General features: G+C 45.1%; 2 protein-coding genes across 2 annotated transcripts; both read right to left on the bottom strand.

Moving 5' to 3' along the window:
* Positions 1-9,723: 9,723 nt before the first annotated feature.
* LOC125550599 lies at positions 9,724-13,446 on the bottom strand. Its single transcript, XM_048713621.1, has 11 exons — positions 13,232-13,446; positions 12,494-12,580; positions 12,342-12,403; positions 12,162-12,231; positions 12,041-12,083; positions 11,309-11,389; positions 11,124-11,221; positions 10,962-11,034; positions 10,768-10,856; positions 10,270-10,536; positions 9,724-10,173 (listed from the first exon to the last, which is right to left on the bottom strand). The coding sequence occupies exons 2-11, from the start codon at positions 12,560-12,562 to the stop codon at positions 10,021-10,023; spliced, it is 1,005 nt and encodes a 334-aa protein (XP_048569578.1). The 5' UTR covers positions 12,563-12,580; positions 13,232-13,446; the 3' UTR covers positions 9,724-10,020.
* A 6,177-nt stretch (positions 13,447-19,623) lies between these two features.
* On the bottom strand, positions 19,624-24,838 carry LOC125550598 (probable E3 ubiquitin-protein ligase ARI1). Its single transcript, XM_048713620.1, has 5 exons — positions 24,467-24,838; positions 23,182-23,214; positions 22,796-23,072; positions 20,795-21,275; positions 19,624-20,664 (listed from the first exon to the last, which is right to left on the bottom strand). The coding sequence occupies exons 1-5, from the start codon at positions 24,596-24,598 to the stop codon at positions 19,989-19,991; spliced, it is 1,599 nt and encodes a 532-aa protein (XP_048569577.1). The 5' UTR covers positions 24,599-24,838; the 3' UTR covers positions 19,624-19,988.
* Between the last annotated feature and the right edge of the window lie 514 nt (positions 24,839-25,352).

Genomic DNA, 25,352 nt, shown 5'->3' with positions numbered 1-25,352 from the left:
ACCTACGCATCAAAACCACAACGATAGTTTGTCAATTTGACTCCGTTTTAACCTTCGCAAGGACCGGGCGTAGCCACACTCGGTTCAACTAAAGTTGGAGAGACTGTCGCCCGCAAGCCACCTATGTGCAAAGCACGTCGGGAGAACCGGTCTCGCGTAAGCGTACGCGTAATGTCGGTCCGGGTCGTCTCGTCCAACAATACCGCCGAACCAAAGTATGACATGCTGGTAGGCAGTATGACTTATATCGCCCACAACTCACTTGTGTTCTACTCGTGCATATAACATCAACATATAAAACCTAGGCTCGGATGCCACTGTAGGGTTTCGTAGTAATTTCAAAAAATTTCCTACGCACACGCAAGATCATGTGATGCATAGCAACGAGAAGGGGGGAGTGTGATCTACATACCTAGTAGATCGACAATGGAAGCGTTTGGATTATGTAGTCATACGTCTTCACGATCCGACCGATCAAGCACCGAAACTACGGCACCTCCGAGTTCTAGCACACGTTCAGCTCGATGACGATCCCCGGACTCCGATCCAGCAAAGTGTCGGGGAAGAGTTCCGTCAGCACGACGGCGTGGTGACGATCTTGATGTACTACAGCAGCAGGGCTTCGCCTAAACTCCGCTACAATATTATCGAGGACTATGGTGGCTGGGGGCACCGCACACGGCTAAGGAAAAGATCACGTGGATCAACTTGTGTGTCTCTGGGGTGCCCCTGCCTCCGTATATAAAGGACTAAAGGGGGGAGGCTGGCCGGCCATGAGGGGCGCGCCAGGAGAGTCCTACTCCCTCTGGGAGTAGGATCCCCCCCCCCCAATCCTAGTTGGAATAGGATTCGCGGAGGGGGGAAAAGAGGGAGAGGGGCCGGCCCCCTCTCCTTGTCCAATTCGGACCAAGGGAGGGGAGGGGCGCGCGGCCCACTATGGGCTGCCTCTTCTCTTTTCCACTAAGGCCCAATAAGGCCCATCTAGCTCCCCGGGGGGTTCCGGTAACCTCCCGGTACTCCGGTAAAATCCCGATTTCACTCGGAACACTTCCGATATCCAAACATAGGCTTCCAATATATCAATCTTTATGTCTCGACCATTTCGAAACTCCTCGTCATGTCCGTGATCACATCCGGGACTCCGAACAACCTTCGGTACATCAAAATGCATAAACTCATAATATAACTGTCATCGTAACCTTAAGCGTGCGGACCCTACAGGTTCGAGAACAATGTAGACATGACCGAGACACGTCTCCGGTCAATAACCAATAGCGGGACCTGGATGCCCATATTGGCTCCTACATATTCTACGAAGATCTTTATCGGTCAGACCGCATAACAATATACGTCGTTCCCTTTGTCATCGGTGTGTTACTTGCCCGAGATTCGATCATCGATATTCCAATACCTAGTTCAATCTCGTTGTTGGCAAGTCTCTTTACTCGTTCTGTAATACATCATCCCGCAACTAACTCATTAGTCGCAATGCTTGCAAGGCTTAAGTGATGTGCATTACCGAGAGGGCCCAGAGATACCTCTCCGACAATCGGAATGGCAAAACCTAATGTCGAAATACGCCAACCCAACATGTACCTTTGGAGACACCTGTAGTACTCCTTTATAATCACCCAGTTACGTTGTGACGTTTGGTAGCACCCAAAGTGTTCCTCCGGTAAACGGGAGTTGCATAATCTCATAGTTATAGGAACATGTATAAGTCATGAAGAAAGCAACAGCAACATACTAAACGATCGGGTGCTAAGCTAATGGAATGGGTCATGTCAATCAGATCATTCACTTAATGATGTGATCCCGTTAATCAAATAACAACTCATTGTTCATGGTTAGGAAACATAACCATCTTTGATTAACGAGCTAGTCAAGTAGAGGCATACTAGTGACACTTTGTTTGTCTATGTATTCACACATGTATTATGTTTCCGATTAATACAATTCTAGCATGAATAATAAACATTTATCATGATATAAGGAAATAAATAATAACTTTATTATTGCCTCTAGGGCATATTTCCTTCACGAACCGCTGGCAGAAAGCGAGTGGTTGACCACGGAAGTATTTCTGCTGGATGATGCGCAGCCACAAGCCACCTTCTCCATTCGCAATCCGCCACAGCCACTTGGCCAGGAGAGCAATGTTCATGCGCTTGGAGGACATGATCCCGAGACCGCCCTGTTCGCGAGGCTTACAGATCTCTGACCACTTAATCATGTGGTATTTCTGCTTGTCGCCTTCACCCACCAAGAAGAAACGTCCCTAGACTGTGGCAATCTCATGGTGCAGCGTCTCAGGTAAGCTGTCGAAACTCATGATGAATAGGAGCAAGCTGGCGAGATATGAGTTAATGAGTACCGTGCGGGCGGACGTAGAGAGACAACGGCCCTAACGCTACTCCAACCACCCCGCTCGTGCAGCCGCGGGCGCTGGCCGATCCTGTTGAGATCCCCAGCCGCACCCGCTCCCGCACCGCAGCCCTTCACGCCCAAAGCACATCTCGAGTCTTGGGGTCAAGCAGCCCCTCGATGATCTCATGATGCGCACACTGTTCTGGAACATCCGCGGTTTCGGCCAAGACGGCCGACGCCGCCAACTGATAGAGTACATGCGCATTGAACGAATCGACATTGTGGCCATCCAAGAAACAATGCGCATGGAAAATCTCAGCAATTGAGACAAACCACCCACTGTACCGTGAAAAATTAAAGGATCAGCAAAATATCTCCACTAGTTGTTACCACATATCAACACCATAATATCAACTTCCACGATTCTCCTAATGTAAATTTACATCTCCATAGTTTTCAGTGTGAAACAGGAGCAGCAGTAGTAAGCAGTGACACACTTCGCGTCACTTTCAGAGTTAATATCAGAAGTTACTTGCAGTTCCCCACAAGCTAAACAATCCTCTTGATGGAATCTACCCGGTAGTTGATATTTAAATATATTATAACTGAGCACTTTTCCAGCTCTCTCAGGCCACAAGCTTTTCCAACCGTTTGATCGTGACTGTTGAGGATTTCAGACCATTAGATTAGCTGTGAGTCACGCCTAATCCAGCTCCGTTCGCTGACACGGACCGCTAACGGGCTGGGGCAGCTGCTCCCGCAGCAAAATTGCTGTCACGTGGTTTATTGGGCTCATTCTCGCAGGAAGCCCATTGGAAACTCCCTTCGCTCGACGCCCCCTCCCTTCGTCTCGACTTCTCTCTCTCCGCCCCTCCTCATTCTAACCGCGCTTGGGTGGCAGCGGCGGTGAAGTGGCCCCCCCTTTCTGGTGAGATCTATAGCACGACAGGCGGCAGTAGCGGTGAAGTGCCTCCACCTCCAGGTGAGATCTGTTGCGCACACGATCTCTCTCTCTCTCCCTCTCCCCCCTCTCTCTCTCACCATCGCGGATCAGCGCCACCGTAGCCTGTGTTCAATCCCACACCGCCGCCTCTATCTCCCAGTGATGTCGTCTCGCCGCCCTCGGCCTCACCATCAACTGATGCAGGGGAGTGATACTGCCACCTCCATCTCCCCTTTCCCTGCCTCTGAACCCAACTGAGAAGAAACTCATCTCTTCCCCTCTCCCAGGGCATCCTCTCTTACCCTCCCATGGCTCCTCGTCCTCCTCCCATGGCCACCAAATTCTGCAAGGATTTTTTATTCAAGTTGTTCTTTGTCACCAGGTCGCCGGCAAGGTCTTAGTCCATGATTTGTTCGTCTCGCTTTAGAGGTGGGAATGATGTTTCATCACGGATTGCAGAAATAAGTGCCGCGTCTTGACTCAGATTGGTCTGGATTTGTGCAGACGGTGGAGGTGAAGAAGTCTGAGCGAGGGCTCAAGGAGGTGGAGGAAGAGATGGTGGCCAGCACCGCTCCTTCGGCCAGGAAAACGTGGGCACTCCGGTTCGTTCATATCGACTAAATCACGGGGTCGATGAGTCACTATTGCCCAAAGCCAAGCGGTGAATGGCGCTCACGAGCAAAAGCAGTCACATAATCATCTTCAGGGCTAAGATCAACGTGCTCCTGCCTTTAGGCCCTTTGCCATCACGCTCCACTACCTCTCTAGAAACCACAATAATCACACTTATAAATTAATTTTCAGTATTCATCAGAATTGTACAGTATTACTTGCCCTTTTATATTTAATTATTTTTTCTATTTAGTGTTACTTTTGAATCTTTTATAGCACAAGCATCCGTTTCTTCTTATAAATTCTATGTCACGTTTAGTTGCAGTAGCAAGACTGACATGTAGTGCCTTCTATATCCTCAATTTTCTATCTTCAAATGGTTCATATTAAAGCAGATGTACTCAAACATGTAATTATGTTTCCCCAACAATTGTGCTTTATGCTAACATAATTTGAAATGAATCCATGTGTTCTAGGAGGACAAATTCGAGCTCCATATTACTTGGTCTGCTGCTTCTTCTGGGTTGTCTTCTACCTTCCAGTAGATTCTGTGAAGCTCCAATGGCTATCAAACAGGTTAGTGCTCGTGCCCTATTATGCCTCAAGTTAATTATCTTGCGATGCAATTTCATATTTTATGGTCTGATTGCTCTAGGTGGAACTGACCGCTCTACTACAGTGTGATTGCTCTAGATGGAACTAACTGCTCTATTGCACGACATTGCTAGGTCGCCATTGATTTCGATTATGGGCGTGATATTGTGATATTATCCATGAACTGGAGAATGGAGTGAAAACAATTGGTCTACTGATGAACTTGACAGTTAGTATTTTTTATGGCAGATGCATCGAATTTAAGTGTCAGGAGTCTGCCTTTTGATATGCCCTTGTGGTGCGTTGCCTCTCCATTAAATTCTCATGTTCGCGGATTCTGGAGTGTAGTTATATTGTGGCATACCTTTTTAGATGAAAATATAATGGAGTGGTATGTTCCATCACTTGGGACCATGTAATTATATTATTTGATATTTAGTATAGAGTTCTGAACTATCTTGGTTGGGCTTGATTCAGGCAAAAAAATACTTCTGCAAAGTGTTGTAAAAGGAGGAGATGTCTTGCTCTACTGCTGCTTGGTACCAGACGTGAACGACTTCATTAGGAGTTTGCTGCATGGTTGGAGGTCAGCTCAGCTTTTCTATCTGCTTAACTTTTGCGGATATAAAAAATTATGTAGTCTTGAAGCTGAAATTTAGTTGATTGAAAGTAAAGAGATTCAGAGTAAGAGACTTTTTTTTTGCACTCAGGGGACGAGCACGGTAACATGTCTTCTCACTCCAATATTTGTGACTGAATTTGATAAAAGGGTTTTTATCATTTATGCCATCGGTTTCTCCCACTACTCAGTTTTGCCACTAGGAATTTCAACTGCTCAAAAATGCCATCGCTGTGTTAGACATATGTTCAAAAATGCCACTGGACACCATTATTGTGATCTCAAATCTCTTTTGCCATGTTATAATGACATAAATACCTATGAACCAGCATGCCAGCTCTCCTTCTATCTTACTACAATAAAGTGTGGGGCCCACTTGATCCCAATGACGTTCTTATTTTTTTATAAAATTATTCGCTTGGTTACTCCGGACAAGTGGGGCCACACTTATCATTGTGAGATAGAGAGAACTGACATGTGAGTCTAGGCTTATTTTTGTCATATAACATGGTCAATGAGTTTGATGTGAAAATAACGATGTCTAATGGCATTTTTGAGGAAACATCTAACGGAACGTTGGCATTTTTGAGCAAACATCTCACGGATCGATGTCATTTTTGAGTAGTTGTAATTTCTAATGGAAAAACTGAGTAGTGGGACACAACTAGTGGCAAAAATGATAAAAACCCTTGATAAAATTAGGCACTGCATTTTTTTCAAATTATTGGCAAAATACACTCATGGACAGTTTTAAAGAAAACAAAAGTGCGTAATTTTCCTCTGCTTTGTGTTGAAGTCCTCTTGTATAGGGCATTTGAGGTTCTGTTTAGTGCATAATTTGGCGAATCTTTTGCAGCAAACACTTATTTATTTGCTTTGCCATGAAATTTCCTACATATGACCGTCCTGTCTATCCAGGTGCCATAATTTTATGTTTGACATCTAATAAGTTAACTTCAAATTTGAATGCCATGTATAGCATTTTCAGAATTGGAGTGACGGCATCGGTCGTCGCTACTACTTTAGTGATCTAAAACGTCTTATATTAGCTTGCAAACGTAGTATTTGGGTTGTCATTGACATCACACATTGACTGGCGATGTTGCATGTCAGAGGGGTCTACTCATACGTGCAGTTTTCCATTGTCTCTGGTGATTCTTTTCTTTATTCCCCACCTTGCACGTTTGGTATATTCATGGGTTCACCCTTCTTTCTAATATTTTAGTTTACTAAAATCGTAACAATTGGTGTCAAAACCTTATATTCGATGCTATTGCAGATCAGTACCATTACCCTGTTTGCAGATTTTTAGTTAACCTGTATTAGAAGAAATCATACGCCAACTTACAACCCTACTCAAAAAAGATATTAGAAAATCAAATAAAACGTAAGCCAAAAAGATGACCAATACATTGGTACTATTTGGATCATGCTTCTTACATATATGTTTGATTACATTATCTATACAATTCTATAATTGTCCACATTATTTTCCTTAGCTTAACATGCCATTGCATTCCATACATAACTATCCGTTATAACAACAATTATAAGGTGAACCATGTTTGCCGCGACTTGCACATTTTTAGTGTTCAATGGACTAAGACCAGAGTTTTCCCGTCTGTACACATTCTATTTGCATTACATTGTTCTGTAAAATAATACTGACAGCTTCATCATTGTGTTCTACAGGAAGGTAGTTGATGCCACTAGAGATAATAAACCATTTGGATCCCAATACCATACCATGTTGATCTACACCTGGTGTGCTTTCTCTCCTATTTATGCTTTTGTTTCAGTGGTTCTAAGGCTCGCACATAATGATTAAGAAAAGTAGCACAATGTTTTTTGGCTATTTGCTATCGATGGCATGTTGCAGTTTGCCATGGACCATGCTAAACGTGCATCAATCCAAGGAATAATGTACCTTATGGGATTTCTCATATATTTGTAGATTTATTGTATTTTCTTTGAATTGGATTGTAGATCTGTTTTTGTGTTGTCAGAATAAACAATGCATGAATTCGGTAACTGATTTTATAGCTGCAATCTCCTAAGCACAATTACTCATGCTTTATTTTCTAATTTTCAGTTTTCTTTTGTCGTTAAATACTATACAGCTTGGTTTTGTTACCAACTTTAATCCAATCATATATTTACATCAATCACTATTATTTTAGTGACAAAATAGACGGGCGCAGCAACGCACGCCATCATGGTCTAGTCAGGAGTTACGATCACAGGCTTGTTCACCTGCCCCCAGGCTGCAGCAGTGCTTCTTGTTTGTGTCGATTGCTACAGCTTCCTGAGCAAATGTCCACCCGCAGGCGGGGTCGCATCAGATCCAAAGCTCTCGCCCGTGTCCACCCGCAGGCGCTACAACGTGATGCAGAGGGCCAGCTCGTCCTCGTCTACGGCAGCATGGCGGGGGAAATGTACCAATCTTCGTCGCTGGAGCCGTCGAAGTGGCTGCAGGTGCTGGACATGGTCGCCGGAGATTGGGAGTTGACGGATTGGAGAAAGGGGGAACGGAGCAGAGCAGAGTGAAGTAAGGCTAAGGTTCGATCCGGATGGGGTTTTTGTGAAGTCATTGTTGGCCAAAGGTGGGCTGTGTGGACATGACGGACATGCCCGAACCGTCTCTTATCCGCCCTACATTTGGGCTGAAAATGAGGGATGTCGGTCAGCCCATGCGTTTGAGGTCGATTTAAAGCATCCGAATAAGTCGGGTATTTTGACCGGTCCTCCCGCCCGGGCATTTGATGGGTTTGAGGCGCTCGGCCATTAGGGGCTCACGCACGTTTTGGTGAATCACTTTTGGCATTGTGCGGCCATACATGGTCATGGAATTAACGGTCCGTAGATCGTGTAGCTAGCACAACTTGGCATGGGCACCGGACCGGATACATGTTGTTCATGTGCTGTATACTCACACAGGCTTCACTAATGCTCCAGATCTTTCTTCAGTCTGAGTTGGGTTAGAAGCATGGAAGGTATTTGCACCATCACCGTCCTCAATTGGTGAGGCCCTTTGTGAGGTGTGTGTGTGTGGGGGGGGGGGGGGGGGGGGGGGGGGGGGGGGGGGGGGGGTGTATTAATGACGAGACAAATCTGACCTTCTTTTCAAAAGAAAAAATGCAACGGACCGGGTAGCTTCACAACTGCAGCACTAACTTTGTCGGCGTGAACAACAACTGCAGCTCGATTGTAAATGTTGATGACGCTTTCTATGTATTCTCAAACAGGTGTAGCACTCTCCTACTTTGTCATGTAATTTATCTCTTGTTGAATCATATGTGTAGGTTTTCCTCATAAAGAAGAAGAATCATATGCATAGGTAAATGGTAGGTATCTGAGTACACAGCCATGACACATTTTTATGCTCACCGTACCCCTCCGTAATTCTGCGTCATACAGCGGAAGAAATTTAACATGATGAGCGTACATAATCATGCATAGAAGTTGAAGAGAGAATTGTTCGTCGTAATGGTTGGGCTCGTCTCAAATGCGTGATCCTCAAGCTCTTTCCAACGATTTTGTACAACAAGCTGCTATATTTCTTTTCTTCCATGTTTGAGACCTTATGATCATCTCCTAAGCATGCATCATGCATTTAAGGTGAAGCCATCCATTACCATGCATATTTAATAGCATGGCCTGTGAGACGTGGTGTCTAAACTGAGACAAGGAAGCACAGGCTGCAAATGTAGATAGCGACTCAGCCTCTCACTAGCTGCTTAATTACTAGTAGAAGGCAAATCATGGATGTGATATTAGAAGAGAACTGAATTAGTGACGGTATATCAGTGTTATTTTTCTATACAAACGTTCCACTTGAGGATGCGGTCTACTGCTTTGGGACGGGCATAGCTTTCTCTTGTTAATAGTAGCAACAATTCTATTACTTGTCAATGCCCACTACATCTAGTGGCAGAGCTAAGGATGGGTCTCAGTTCTCTAACATAACTCGACAGATCAAAGTACAGCCGACATGGATAGAGATTTACCCTCGGTGAGGATCAGAGTTGTTCGTGCATGGTCTGCTCTTCTTCAGCCTGTAAGCATACGGATAACTACCTGCCTTGTATCACTAGTCAAATTCTAGATTGATGTTGTTGCTGGCAGTTCTACATTGTAGTTTAATTTGCTTGTCCTCGGGGTTTTACATCTCCACAATATTACTATGAATCATTTTTTTAAATATGCACCATATTTGAATCCGCAAAGTGCAGACGCTCCGCTGAAGAATTATCAAAATTGACTTCGCTTGTAAAGTGTATGTGTTGCCTTGGCAACAAACCATAACCACCAAAAGTGAATGCGCTGATGGCACTAGCTACCCGGCACTGAGCGGTGAGAGCACAACACTATGATCCATCACATATGTCGAAACTCGATAGTGGTAAGCCTGAATTGTAGCAGGACTGCATAATCATGAGGCAAAACACACTTTGCAAAAGGGAACATGTATGTTTGCCTGTAATCCTTAATTTGCTCTTCATGAAGCCTATGATTGTACAAAGTGCTAAAGCAAACAGCATAGAATGACAAAACAACAACAAAATGAGTTCTACACAGGCCGCATAAGTGAAAATGACTGTGTGGTGGTAATCACCAGTGAACTCTTGACCAAAGTGACAGATCTCAGAAATTGAGAAAACTCACCCAATGTACCATGAAAATTTAAAGAATCGGCAAAACATCTCCACTTGCTGTCACTACCACATCCATGTCATGATATCAATTTCCACGATTCTCCTAATGCAAATTTACATCTCCACAACCACAGTTCTCAGTGTGAAACAAGAGCAGCGGTAGTAAGTAGTAACACACTTCGCATCACTTTCGGAGGTAATATCAGAAGTTATTTGCAGTTCCCCACAGGCTATCCAATCCTCTTGATGGAGTCTACCAAGTACTCGATATCAGGAGTTAGGATGGCACGCTTGTTCACCTCCCCCAGGCTGCAGCAGTGCTTCTTGTTTGTGTTGATCGCTACAGCCTCTTGAGCAAATGTGCAGTCCAAACCAGCTGAAACCTGCACGTTTTATTCATCTCAAGTACTGCATCATCGAAAGACTAAACATAAGCTGAAAATGCAGCATAAAGAAGTGCAGAATTCTTAAACACTTACATCAAAGAGTGCATCTCCAAGCCTCATCTTCACTTTACCACTCTTGTACACGAGCAGCTTCCCCATGAGACCACCTGGCAAATCTTTTAGCTTACAGCCGTTGATCGACTCGAGTCTCCTCTTCTTGTTGGTTTCTTCTGTTTCAACCCCCTCACTGTCACTGGTGTCCATATCTCCCCCAGCAACTGATACAACCTGCGGTAAAGGAAGAGATGCAGGGAACTGGAAGAAGAGCAACTGTGGTGTATTCATCTTGTCCTCAGTGTCCTGTTAAACAATTGATATAATACATCAGTTTTTAGGCTACTAATACTATACAGCCGGTACAATTAGTTCGATCAATATAAGATACAAAACTAAAAGAGAATGAGTAACCGACAGTTCCATCACAAGAAAAGACAGTTCCATCAACATGTGGTGTTTTTTTTTGCATTGATATGAATACCTGAACAAGAACGGTGTTCCTCGACATGATATCATGCAACATGATATACATACCATTAGCCCAAGTTCTTTAGCTGCAGTTAATTCACCATCTTGTGTTCTGCTGGAAGAAAACTCTCCGAACGCGTCTTTGTCAAAATCTTCTGTACCGAAGATAGAAGAATGTCGATTAAAGCGTTTTTGAAAGGCAAACTGTGAGCATGATGTGGCAAAAAGCCAAAAACTGCAAAAATGAACAACACCATAACCTGGATCTGCAGAGTGGGGCCTCCTCAGAGGGAGAGTAATAGGAGGATAGTTGTAGCTGTGATGGGTAAAGTCCTGCAACAGTTAGGAGATAAGTCAGGTAATTAACAAAACAACCGCCCATCACCCCACCCCTTATGTTATGCTTGTATGAGTTTACTAACCTGAGGTCCAGTGAACTGTTTGGGTAACTTTGCAGCAGAAGACGTAACGCCAGACATCATATACTTGTTAAAAAGGTTTACCTCCTGCTCTTGTTTAACTAGCAGAAGAAATGATACATTGCTCTGTAAATGTTCAGATGAAGGTAAATACGGAACAAATGGGAGTGGCAACCTTAAGCTACTACCTGATGAAGAACTTTTAGGGTTGGGGAAGGATCTTGCAGTTGAAGAGTTCACTTGTCCAAATGCAACCTGAACACAGGCTTCTACAGTCGTAATGGAGCAGTATGTTATTACTAAATTATAAACTGAAAACAACATAATGCCGTTACACCGGCGGTATTGAGATTGTTATAAATATTCATAAACCCATATTTTATGGACGAATCAGTGCTGACTTCTAAATAGAATTTTGATTATCTAACTTGCAACAATTATCTAAGCCTCTAAGGTGCATCATGCTGCATGTCATTAGTTTGGACAAAACCTCCAGTAGAATTATATCCTAGGCTAGTGCCGATTTCATGAGACAACTCCAGAGTCCAGATTTTTCCTGACCAAACATGTCTGCTTAGGCAATGCAAGTTGAATAGATAGCATATTTGAACTAGATGCCTTTGTGCTCCTTGCACTTGGACAGCTCACCATTACCATTTACCCAATAGCTATTCGATATGAACATGGTCAGTATGAAATGTTCAAAAATACAGAGATACTGGTGTCTTATTTGGCACAAATCGTTCAGTGGCTCTCAAGATTCAAAGGAGGTTGTGATTCTAGAATCTTAGGAACTTTGTGTGACAGAAACTGCAGTTAACTGATTAGTTATTTTTCATCAGACGTAGGCTAGTGAATGCAGGATCGAACAGGAAGTACAGTAGATATTGCAAGGCAACCAACATCAATAAAGTACTAACCACTTTTCTCAGCCTTGGATCTTCTTTCGAGGGCACCTTGACTCTGCATATGAAACCACAGAATAAAACACCAGCAACCTAAATCAGGCACGTAGAAATTGGACTCAAGACATACAAGTACCTGTGGTATTCTAAGTTTCATCAGTAACTCCTTATCAATTGTGTCAAGCTCCCTCTCCTCTTCCGGTTCCCTGTAGAATCCCACCATTACTTTCTTTGCACAAGCACTGCGCCTACTTTAAATAGAAAATACTGAGTCGAACAAGCATGCATAAACAGAGCATTGGTTAATGTACATTACATCTTAGGGACAATTTTTGGTGTCTTCTTAGTAGGCACCTTGGGTGAAAATTTAAGTCCGGCCTGCGCGCGAAAAGTAGAAGTAAAGAAATGGTAAGCAGCAAACACACTGAGCTTATATGCATATCATATTTAGCTGGAGAAAACATTCACTTTGCGGCGATTGGGTGGAGTGGAAGCAGAGCCATCCTTCTCTTTCCCTTTTTCAGTCTTGTCGTCCATGAGAACCAAGTGGAAGATCTACAAGAATGACATGATGAGGTAAAAAAACTAAAAAGTTGGGTAAAAGGAATGACATGATGAGGTAAAACTTGGGTACAAGGGCGTCTCCCAAACAAGTTTTGCCAAGTAACACTAGTGCACACTTTGTCCATAGTCAACTCCCATAAAATTCCGAAGTCCTGGCTGGTGACACAGTTAAGCAATAGCTTGAACTTGCTAAGCGATCTCCAGGAGCGGCATACTGCGTGTGGCATGCGCATCCTCCACTCATGCTCATCCGCACGCATGAACACTACTGGCTTGTGAGCTATGAATGTGCAGCAAAAGAATTCCTAGCGCTCACAGAAATAACGCCGAACAGCTTCAGGGCGTCCCCTAAGCCCTCCCGCACCTCACCACGGAGCGGAAACCCCACACCACCAGCAAAAGGTCCGAATTCCAAAACCCGCACAGAGCACGACTGGACGACAAAATTGACGATGGCACAACGATCGCCGGCATTGCAACAGGACAAACTACGAATCCCGGGCCTCCGATCGGTCTGCTACCCTCCCGTCCGGCTCGACCGCCGGCCAGGGCGCCGCCAGCAAGAGGCGCAGCGAAGATAGCGAAGAGCCGAGGCAGAGCAACGCGACGGATCCGGTTGCGGGGGGAGGGCTGCCTCCTTACCTCGGCCGCGGAGAAGGCAGGGCCGAAGAGCGGTGGTGTAGAGAGGCGCGCGGTGGTTCCGGCCGGCCGCGCAGCCGAGGGTGGAGCGATGGAGGTAGGGGAAAGTGGAGAAAGCAGGGGAGGAGGATGCCGATGTCTACAGGCAACAGCTTTGCAGCCGCAGCAGGTGGAGACACGTGTCCCGCCCGCTGAGGGTCCGCTGGAAAAGGCCTGGACGGCGACCGTAAATTAGAATTCCGTTGCTGTCCTGCAGCCAAGTGGCACATACACATCGTGTTTACTCAAGTAAAAAGGTTGACCCAGGACAGACAGCTACATTTTCGAATGTTATTAGAATGGTCACTTTGACAAAAAAAAATTATCCGGGTGGTTTCTATGACTCATTCAGAGAGAAAATCTCCTTCCCAGTTGTCACGAACAAATTATGTGGTCATGTTGAGTGTCTACTATAAGTTTGAAGCACGTGGTGACATGACACACTTATTGCATATATCAAATATTTCTAAAGTGAGTAGATTATGGACATGTGTATGTGTGCCCTTTTCATGTTTTCGCGGTCAATTTGACACTAAATGTTGCAGGGTAAATAAATGTGTTCACAAGACATAAGAAACAAACCTAAAATGCCAAGACAACATGGATTCTACCAATTTTTAGAATCTACTCAGGTGCCTGGCAAACTTGTCATCGACCGATTCCTAGGAGTCAATGTAGCCTGCAAAATCAAGCGCGAAAAGAAGAGCAAACTAAGCATTGCATGAGTGACAGGAGCTACTCTGAATAGCCAAGGAGGACATGCCTATATAAACTCCGAATAGCTCTATTTTTTCCATACAAAAGGAAAAAAACAGAGCTATATATAGCAAAGTTTACACATATATGCATGTAGTGTAGGCAAGTCATCCTTGGCTACCAAATCAGCTATATCCCTCATACAAGGCCCCTCTTCTAAGTTGTAATATCTTTCATCCGTTGCTGCATTGCATTGCACCGTTATATGTGCCCGAGTACTTATAGTAAACACAAAGGTCCTGCATATGCATGAGAAGAATAATCAGAGTCTGGCCATCTTTGACACTTATTAATTATGTATAGACCAGAATATATTCAGTTAGGTTTGGTTTTGGTAGATTCTTATGCTTACTGACGGTGCAGCTTAATAAGGTTGACACGTGCCTACAAGGGTTAAAAGGTTGACTATTTGAGAAATTTCGCATATTGTTTACGACGAGAGAAGCTAATGAATTAGCGCATCTTTCCCTAAGCAGAGTAATTTCTTTTGGAGACGTTGTTTGTGGATAAATTGTATCCCATCCTTCCTTACGGCTTGTGTAATGAAGGATTGTAATCCTGTGTTTTGACTAATAATGCTCTTGATTAAAAAAAGGTGTGTGTGTGTGTGTGTGTGTGTGTGTGTGTCATTTCACATATGTAACTACAATTCTACATGTGTTGGCAAATCAATCTATTCCTTCCCCTTCCGCGACAGCGGGAAGAGAAGTCCAGGTGCCTCAGTCCAGCTAGTACTTTAGGTTAGGGTTTTTCTCTCATGGGGATGGCGTTGTGGCGGATGGCGAGCTTCATGTTCCAGCTGGTTTTCCAGGCTTCGATCCTCCTGAGTTCGTTTGTTGGGATGATGTCGCCGGAGTTTCGGTGTAGATTCATGTCGTCTCCCTGGGATGGCGACGTTAGGATTTCACGTTGTACCTACACAATAGTGAGTTTTTGTGTCACATACTTCAGATCAATTCAATGGTTCAACGGAAACAACTGTAGTTCCAAGACGTTGGTCCTTAGTGGAACGTGCACGAAAACTTTCCGGTCGTCCTCGACAACGTTAGGACAGCTCCGGTAAGCGAGCGGCGTGGCGTTCAGTGGTCCAAGAACCCTGATTGAATTTTTATTATGTTTGTGATGCTTTGTATTTCTGGTGAACTTTTATACTCCTCTATTTCTTTTGACTTCGTGTATTTGATTCGTCTATAGTCAAACTTTGTAAGTTTGACCAAATTTATATTTAAAACATGAATGTGTACAATGCCAAACAAATATAATATGAAAATATTTTCCATGATGATTCTAAAGATATTGATTTTGTATTGTCAATGTTAATAATTTTGTGTGTAAACTTGGTCAAGCTTCAAAAGGTTTGACTTCAGACAAACCTAATACGCGGAATAAAAATAAATGAAGGGAGTAATAGATTTGGATATTTTCGCAAAAGAAAACACTTGGCACAAAAAATGATCAAATCTCTGGTTTGAGATCTTACCTGGCCACGGTGGATTTTTTTAGTAATATAGTTGAAGTACTAACACTAGCAAGGTGTCACTGATGCAGAGAACAGAGGTTTGAACTCTTCGTCAGGAAAAATTGAGAGATGCCAGAGAATACTGAATTTCAAAACTATGTGACTCTAGTCCTCAGTTGACATTCACAAATATAGTGATGTGTGTTTCGGTCCTTCTTGGTATTTCTAAAATAAAAAAAACTGTCAGCTCATGATAAATGATTATATTGATTGTTTTTTTGCGGGAAATAAATAGATTAAGTTGACCTTAAAATTCAAGACAAACTTATGGACCTTCATGGAATTGTTACTCCAACTGTTTATCTTTGCCTTGAGAAATTATTCCGAGTTCCATGAGGAGTTTCGACCGTCTCCTTTTCAAAAAAAATTGAAAATAAAATATTCTCTCCAATCCATATTACTTGTCGCTCACTTTGTACAACTTTGTTGCGTTGGACGTAATGCACGAGAGCCGTGAGAGTAGCATGACAATTTCGAGCGATGGGCCGGCAAGAATCACATGATAGTGTTTTCCAATGGAAATGCGTAGGGCCGATCAATCGGCGGGAAATCACATCCTTATGGCATAATGCGTGTCTTACTTCGGCCATGGTTTCTGATCGTCCACCTGTTGGGCAACTTTCTGAAGTCAATATTCCTTTTGACATCCTGCCTCCGCTGGCCTTCTTCTTTTTGTTCTAACACAATGCACAGACATTACATGATCTAGTCATTCGCAACACTATCAGACATTTCTAGACTTGATTTTTGAGAAAGAAAGAGCCGAAGTTTGTCTTTTGACATCTACTTTCTTCCATCATAGATAGATTAGGAAGGACTAGTACATAAACTTTCCATCTGTGTGTGCATGTGCCAGTGGAATCGTACCATGTTTTATTCGGGACGGCGGGCAGCTGCACGATGCGCAAATCAGGAGCTGCTAGATTGGGAATCTGAGCTCTACCGATAGGCTAGTTTAATTAGCTGGGGTGATTACTCCACTTGTCCTCATGCAAACAAAAGTAGGCCGGCCGGGCTCTGACTTGGCTTTTCTGGTAGCTCGGATGCAGCTAGCAGCTACCAAGATGACACGTGAATTGTTCACTATTTTGGGATTTTAAATAACTCCCTCCGTCCCATAATGTAGTGTCAAAAAACATCTTACATTATAGAACAGAGATAATAGCATGTAATTAGGGGAAGACTCGATGTTAGAGCATAGTCGACGTGCTCGGAGAAAATTTTTTCACGAGTGTGCATATCATATATTAAAGAAGAAAGGCAAAGAAAGCCTCCACCACTTTACACAGTTTGTTGGTACAAATTACTCCTCACTGGTCCCCCACCTCTCCACCCTACTAAAGAAGGGGGTTACATTCCCTTTCATTAGCCCAGCCGAAGCCTACAGTTGGCCCTCTTGCCTCACTCTCCTAAGTAGATACTCTAAGCAAGGGCGCGCCCCATCAAAGATAATACCATTCCTAAGCTTCCACAACTCCCACCATACTAGCACAATAATAGTACGGAGATCTTTGGTGCTCATGCCTTCTAATCCTTACTTGTCCACAGCCCATTTCGCCAACTTGTCCTGTTGAGTGGGAGTCCAATCCGGTTTGCCCAAGGCCTCGCAGATCCTCGCCCAAGCAGTCCTAGCAAAGACGCAAGTGAGTAAAATGTGGTTAATGGTTTCGTCCTCCTGGTCACAGAACGGGCATGCGTCCTGGTGTGGCAACCCTCGCCTCGCTAGTCGGTCGGACGTCCAGCATCGGTCCCTGAGGGCCAACCACGTGAAGAACCTGCACCATGTTGGTGCACGTGATTTCCAAGTTAGATCCGCCGTCACACTTCTTTCTCGACCCCAAAAGCCAGCCTCATAGGCAGATTTGACGGAGAATTGTCCGGTGGCCTCCCACGACCAGACCACCTTGTCAGGCACATCCACCATGGGCTCCCAAGCTGAGACTAGTTGCCATACCACAAAGAACTCGTGCAAAACACGGCAGGTCCGATGTCAGGGCCAACATCCAAAGCCCAACTCCCATTCTCCACCGCCGATGCAACTAACCGGGAGTCTCTGATGCGTTTTGGAACCCGGCTGTATAGGAGCGGTGCAACATCTTGAATCCGGCTGCCATCAAGCCAGCGGTCCTCCCAAAAACGTGTTGCAAGCCCAGAGTTCGCCACACTCCTCATGGCCGCCCCTACACAGCCCCATTGACTCCTCCAGGACCTTGATCTTGAACTCTCTCCATGGCCTCGTCTCATCACTCCTCGCAAGCCACGGCCATCTCGCTTGCATTGCTATGTTCATCCAGCGTAAATTTGGCAAACCAAGGCCACCTGCCCATTTCGGTGTGCACACCGCGTCCCAAGCCACCGCACAATTGCCACCGTTGGCCTCCGCGCGTCTACACCACAAGAAACCTCTGCAAATCTTCCTCATTGCAGCAATTGTTTTTATCGGTAGATCTAGCGCCATCATTGCATGGATCGGCATGGCACATAGCACCGATTGGACCAAGGTAAGTCTGCCGCTCTTTGGCATAAGCGATGCCTTCCACTTTGGTAGCTTATTAGCCATTTGATCCACCAAATACTTCAACTGCATCGCCGATGGCCTCCTTAATGAGAGTGGCAGCCCCAAATACCTAATCGCCGATCGCCGACGTGCTTGGAGAATTGAGGGCGCACATGGGCTTCATGGCTAGCAAGGGCGGCGATACGCATGATGGACATTAGAACAGAGCATCTACATTAAGACCTGACAAATCATAATAGAAAGGCATGCAATAAAGTTATGGCAGCAGATAGACAAAATATAGAGAGTGCTAGCCCTTTGCAATACAGAGTAAAACAATGGTTTGTTCACTTAATTTAAGTTACTGACACAACTCTACGTCTGGTTGAAGGGGGTGAGATTGAACTCGGAACTCATAAGATAAAGTTTTCAATGGTTTGTTCACTTAATTTAAGAACTCAATCACTTAGCAGTTTTAGGCTCTGAGTTTTTTCTCACTAGAATTCTCTCAGATCTATGGGAGAGCAGTTTTAGGCTCTGAGTTTTTTCTCACTGGAATTCTCTCAGATCTATGGGAGACATGGGTTGCTCAGATAATCTCTGCCTAAATTTTATGCGGAGCAGCCACCGGTTTAAGGTTGAGTTAAGAGGGTCTTTATAGTCGGTGGAGCAAACCTGTGGGCCAATATGAACATTGGAGGCTCACTCACATCATCAACACGACACGTGGCTAACGGTAGGATTTCAAAGCAACTCTCTCACGTGGTCTGTCTTCCCGCGCAAGACAACTAGTTGTTTTGCAAGGCAATTGCGCTAAGGAGTCTCGAAGAATAACATCTCGGACTCTGAAGCCAAATGCACTTGTGTTTACGTTCTCAAAGTTTTCAATGAAAGATTTTGGGTTTGGATTGAGCACATACTAGAAGAGTTCAATCTAACTTTCACTTTGACCCCCTCAGTAGTACAGTTTGTCATATTGACTCAAATGGAAGCAAAATAAACTAGTAAACCAAAGTCTACAGTTCTGGCCCATATTCTTCAATGCTTTCATAACATATTTAAGGGTCATAACTCTTTGTTAAACCAAATCCTCACATACTATCGTTGCATACTAACAAAAGATATCGAGGAAGCATATTTAGGGCGCCCGTGTGTACTAGCACATTTAGGTTCATAACTCATCTAGTCCCTTAACTGTTGATACTTCTGGCCCATGTGTGGCCCGTGGTGCCTATTGATCAGTTTCGGCCCGTACCGTCTGCATTTCGGCCAACTTCCGAGATGTGGTTTCTCTGGGCCATTTTCAGCCCTTTGTGTCTACCGACCCATTTACTGCCCCTCGTGTCTATGTGGCATTTTCGGTCTATGGTGGATTTCGGTGCATTCAATCAACCCGTAGGGTGTTTCTAAAAAAACGTAGGGGCTTTTGGACCATTTACAGGTCGTGTTGCTTCTGGTCTCATTTACGGCCCATGATGTATAACAACCCATTTACGACGCGTTGTTCATCTTGGCTGGTTTTGGCCTCCAATGAAGAGCCCTCCGGATAAACAACACAGAAGAACCCTGCCAACCAATGTCAAACAATCGACCAAAAGTGTCAAGAATCAGACAGCTCCGATCTTAATAAAGAGGTTCGCATGAGAACAAGCACATCGATGGCAAGTTCATAGACAAACGACGCGTTTTACTCTTTGAATTTCGCCCAAATGATATACAGTATACAGAATAACCTTTGGGCTTCTGTATCTGATATAGTACTACAAAATCCAATACTAGGAAAAACATGCAGCTCCTATCGAGCTACCTTCCTGAAGCCATTTCCCTCCCGTTGTTGCTGCCCAGACAATCAGCGAGAGACTGTCCAATGGAGTACTAGACACTTGCAGCACAGTACAGCCACCTGCCGTCGCGGCCAAAAGAAATTGGAGGAGCTAATCTCCTCCTCATCAGGCGGTGGTGAACTCCTTGGCCTTGTCGGGGCCGCGGGGGCGGTACGCGGCGATGATCATGGGGTCTAGGAGCAGCGGCAGCAGCTCGTCCTGGATGCACTTGTAGATCTCCCCGCATCGCGTCTGCACGATCTTGGCGAGGTTCATGGCGTTCTGCTTGTCTTGCCGGACGTCGTCCTCGTCCGGCACCGGCCCGTACTCGGTGGCGAGCAGCTTGGAGAGGCGCTCCACGTTGCTCTCCAGCTCCTCCTGGTAGTTCTCGAAGAGGCCCTGCGCGATGGGCAGGCTGCCGCGGTGCGCGGGCCGCGTGCGCACCTTGTCGTCGTCGCCGAACATGTAGTAGGCGAAGACGTAGGAGCGCGAGAGCACCTGGCGCGACTGCAGGAGGCCGCGGTGCGCGTCCGTGAGCCAGCTGGCGTCCTGGATGAGGGGCTGGTCCTGCAGCGCCTCCAGCAGCTTGACCCGCTCGTCGATGGCCGGGCCGAGCTTGTCGTGCTCCAGCTTGTGCGAGTCGCCGTGGATCTTGAAGCGGTCGTAGTAGTGCGTGTAGCGGTGCAGGTTGCGCTTGGCGTTGTCCACCTTCTTCTTCTCCTCCCCGACGAAGCGGTTGCAGCTGTGGCCGTCGATGCTGTCCCAGTTGTGCGCGGACCCCGTGGCGCCGCCGCACTTCCAGCTGCACCGGCCATCATCCATGGATTCATGAGGTTCACAAAGCCAAGCTAAGCTAGGTAGTGATCCATCCATCAGGCCAAGAAGAAGCCATGGATGGGTGGATCGAGATGGAGATGGAAATGGCTGCTTACCATAGACACTGGCCGCACTTGCAGGTGACGAGGTTGCAGCCGCCGTCCTTGACGATGGGCTTGAAGCACTTGGGGCAGCTCTTGGTGTTGGCGAGGATCCAGTTGACGGTCTCCGACTCGCCGTTGCACTTGACCTCCCACATGTCCCACATGGTGCACGGGCACGGCGAGTGCGCGGCGGCCGCGCACGCGAAGCAGAAGCCCAGGCCGCAGGGGCACTCCACCTCGGTGTAGCGCTCGCCAGCGCCCACGCGGATCGCGCGGCCACAGTGCGGGACGCTCGGGCACCACTTCACCGAGTCGTTGTTCTCGAGGTACGACTCGAGGAGGAAGCGGTCAAAGCGCCTGGCCGCGTCGGGGTACTTGCCGGCGAGGAGCTGCTGCACCACGGCCTCGTCGCACACCACCGGGCACTTCACCCCCATGCACCGGATCTGCTTCTTGCCGCTGTCCACCGACGCCTTGAAGTGCTCGGTCCAACCTGAACTCACAAATTAAGAGCGAAAACGACACCATTAAGGATTGACTATCCTTGCACATCACAGAAGTGTCTCTCACTCGGCAAAGAAAGTCTAGTTGCTCAATCAAAGGTCATGAAAACGGGATTATTTATCTAATGGAAACCAGATCAGTTTGTCTAATTCACATCTAAATGTTTTTTAAGGATGTCACATCTAAGCTCCTACAAGTATATAATGTAGCAATAAGAAATAAAAAAACTAGGATAAAAAAAATAGACCACAAACAGAGTGGACATCAGCTTAGATGTGACACTATGTCACATCTAGATGTGTCCTAGACAGACCCAAACCAGATAGATGCATATTTTGTAGGAAAAGTGTGTTTCTTGCGCACGCAAATGCATACAGCTCCGAACTATGAAATCAGACAAATCTAACATTCAACTATCCACAATCACAATGTGGTTCTAACCATTTTAAAGCTATTCTAGATGATGTTGCGCTTGCGTCTGTACGACGTCACTATGTATATCATAGAAAATAGCAGTAAAAGAGCATAACACCATGTGATTAAATTTATGATATTTTGCGTTCTTTTGAAAAGATTGGATTTTTAAAAAACAGACCTTTTCAGAATCATTTCAAGTTTTGTTATATGATAATGCGGCAGACACTGGCACTAGTGGTGGAGCTACGTAAGGGCCGCCCTGCCCAGTCCATTAGAAATGGAGTGCTGGACCCCAGCCCAGGAGCAATTTTCTTAGGAATGGCCCAGGGGTTATTCTACCCCGTTTTCATACTTAATGAGGGTTAGGTTTGTCTAGTATTAGGTGTAATGTGCACTTTCAAATGGACGAGGGGTTGCAAAATACAGTTTATCCTATCTTAGAAATTGTGTGTAACTATATAGGATTTATAAAATGTGCAACTAGACGGTTGCACACAACTCCTTTTTGTACATTTTTAGGATTAATTATGCCAGGACTGGAGTATCACTAGAGAACTAGCCATGAACAGGGTTGCGTGGAAGCTTACTATCCATGTATCAGAACCATGAATTGGTTGCGAGATCTTATGAGTTTCACCTCTAGCCTACCTCAACTTGTTTGGGACTAAATCCTTTGTTGTTGTTGTTGTTGTTGTTGTTGTTGTTGTTGTTGTTTTAGGATTGATTATGCACAACTTAGTCAACTTAGAGATAACAATTTCTTATGCTACCGAGAGAGATATAATCCATTAACAAAGACAATCTTAGGAAGAACTGCATTTCGTGAGAGTGAGAAATTTGATTGGCTAACCGGGGCTAAAGAATTGTGCGTCAACCTTGGTATAACTCAAAAAAGGTAGACTGTTCAGATTATTAAGCTATGATACCATGTGTCCATGTAGTATTGTATATGGACAAATTTTGAGCCTATGAGCTGGATTTATGATGTCCACGCATGAAACTTAATAAATTGTAGAATACCAGCAAAAGAGTTCTTAATAGGTTATAAGCTGTGAAGATAACAAGATAAACATTGTGAAGGGGGAAACTCACAGTCATTGCAGAAATAATGGCCACATTCCATGGTGGAGACGGCACCCACAGAGAATTCATCAAAGCACACCATGCAGTTCACCACTCTCGAGGGCGGCGCCTTGCCGTTGATATTCTCCTGAAGCACGATGCCTGCCTCCCTGAACATGCGGTCTCGCTCCTTCCTGTCGAGGTGGTCGTAGATGCAGTCTATCTTCCACCGGTGGTGGATGAGGAGAGCGCGGGCGTTGTGCTGCTTGACGTTGAGCAAGTTCGTCACCATGGATAGATCTTGTTGCTGTAGGTAGAGAACCAAAGAGAATATTGTACATTACTCGTCTGATCACAGTTGGGAGACATGTATAATGTTAACTGCAAGCAGTGCCTGGTATAGTGACTCTAGTTACCTGTGCAGTGGAAAGAGACTCTTGTGTAATTGCCTGCAATAACAGATGGAAGAGTAGTTCAGTCGAAAATATATAATAGAACACCTGCACCTAGGCCCTCCCTATCTAGCCATCCATTCTGCGCATCGCGGTTCGTGCAAACACATTTTTCTTTTTTGTTTCTCTCGCATAAAACATGTTTTCAAGTTCAAACCTTTGCAACGTGGCAAAGCTTTCTATCTAGAATCTAGAATAAATCTTTCAGATTTTTTGGTCAAAATAATCATTTTTTGTATATTTATTTTTGACCAAAAAATCTGAAAGATTTATCCTAGATTCTAGATAGAAAGCTTTGCCACGCTGCAAAGGTTTGAACTTCAAAACGTGTTTTATGCGAGAGAAACAAAAAAGAGAAAATTTTATATAGAAAGTTAGTTGTGTTGCACAGATCTTAAAGCAATATTGGACAGCCAGGATAGCAGGGCCCGGGTGCAGATGTTCTAAAAATCCACGTCCATAGTTCAGTAGTGCATCTTCTGATTTACAGTAAAACAGCAGAATAAATATTAGCTAATCCAACTAAAGCAAACCACTCGGAAAAAAATGAGTGTTCAAACTTAAGACTAGGTAGTTATTGCAACCACAGCAATCCGATCGATCAGCGTCAAGGAGAATTTCTGTATTGTCCAAACAAATTTTACATTGATAAGAAAGAAAGCCCATGCAAGACACAGAGAGAGTCTACTAGAGTCGAAAATTCCAATATGTCGAGCCATTTGCAGGGATAATATAGGATTCAAGTGATCCAAAGAGCTTCTATAAGAAGAAAAAGGAAATCATGTGGACTATTGTGATCCAAATTCCTTTGAAAATATCTTGACAGCGAGAGGGAATAGATGAAAATTGTGCTCAGCTAAATATCTTACTGCTAAGACTAAAAATCAAACCAATCTATTAGTGTCAAAAACGTTCTTATATTATGAGACGGAGGGAGTAGTATATTATCGTTAACGATGCCCTCCACTTTTATCAGTACATAAACCTGCATTGCATTTGAATTCAGAAACCATTGGGCGCAATAAAACCATACCACAATCGCCCGTCGGAAGCCGATCTGGCAAGAGTTTATGGAAGCCTCGACATTAACCCCACCGATTAGGTAAAAAAACAGAGATTCCGCGCAAACCCCAGGACCCTAATTTGATTGCCTTCGATTTTCTCTCTCTTGGACCGATTTGGTAAAGATTCAATCGGGCAGTAACCGAGGGCGCAATGGGCGGCGTTGGTCGACGGGCTTACTACTTACCCAGCAATCGGCGGGGCGATCCGGCATCGGCGTGTCGTCCTCGAACAGGCCGTCCTCGTCGGCCTCCATCGCCTCCTCCTCGTCGGCCTCGTAGTCATACTCGTAGTCGTAGCACTCGTCGTCGCTGGCCATGGCGGGCGAGCCCGCCGCCGGAGCCGAGGGGTTTTGGATTAGGTAACGGGGCGGCGAGGCGAGGCGAGGCGAGGCTTGGCTGGCGAGGGTTTGGAGGCCGCGGGCTTAGCGCTAGCTATGATCTGATCGGCAGCATGTAGATTTTGCTTGGATCGACAGTCGGGTTGGATTAGGACTCCGCCGGGCGCTCGGCGGGCGTCGCCTCGTGCGGATGCCGTTGCGTTCAAGATCCTCGTTCGCTCCGGCCACAAAATTTGTCACGTACTCCTCCTTTTCTTTGTTGCTTTTTGTGGCCTGGCGCTAGGCGCCGGTGGATGGGTGGCAGATCTGATCGGCGGCCTCACCAGCCACACGATCTGGCCCCTTTTGTTCGTCCGATTGACATGCTCCCCTCACGACTGAACCGCGGCGATTATATCTTGCATTAAGCGAGTCCGTAGAAAGTTTTGCGTTGAGATTTCCGTGGTCGTTACTGGACCGGCCTATTTTCGCGAGGGATCGACCACTGGCCGCCGCGCGCCGCCTACAGTTCGGGATAAGTAAAATGGCGCGACCTACTTGAGGTGACTCAAGCCGGTATTCTCCGGGTTTTTTTTTCGTTTCTTTTCTTTTTTCTTCCCTGTTTTTTCCCATTCCTTTTCCAACTGTTTCTTTGTTTTTCATTTGGTTTATTTTGCTTCTTTTTGGTTTTTATTTTTTCCTTAGTTTCTCTTAGTTTTCATTCTAGATTTTTTTGTGTATGTCAACAATTTTT

The sequence above is a fragment of the Triticum urartu genome, chromosome 4, assembly GCF_003073215.2.
Source record: "Triticum urartu cultivar G1812 chromosome 4, Tu2.1, whole genome shotgun sequence".
NCBI classification, from domain to species: Eukaryota; Viridiplantae; Streptophyta; class Magnoliopsida; order Poales; family Poaceae; genus Triticum; species Triticum urartu.
The sequence above is the reverse complement of the archived record's forward strand: the minus strand, read 5'-3'. Positions and strand labels throughout refer to the sequence as shown.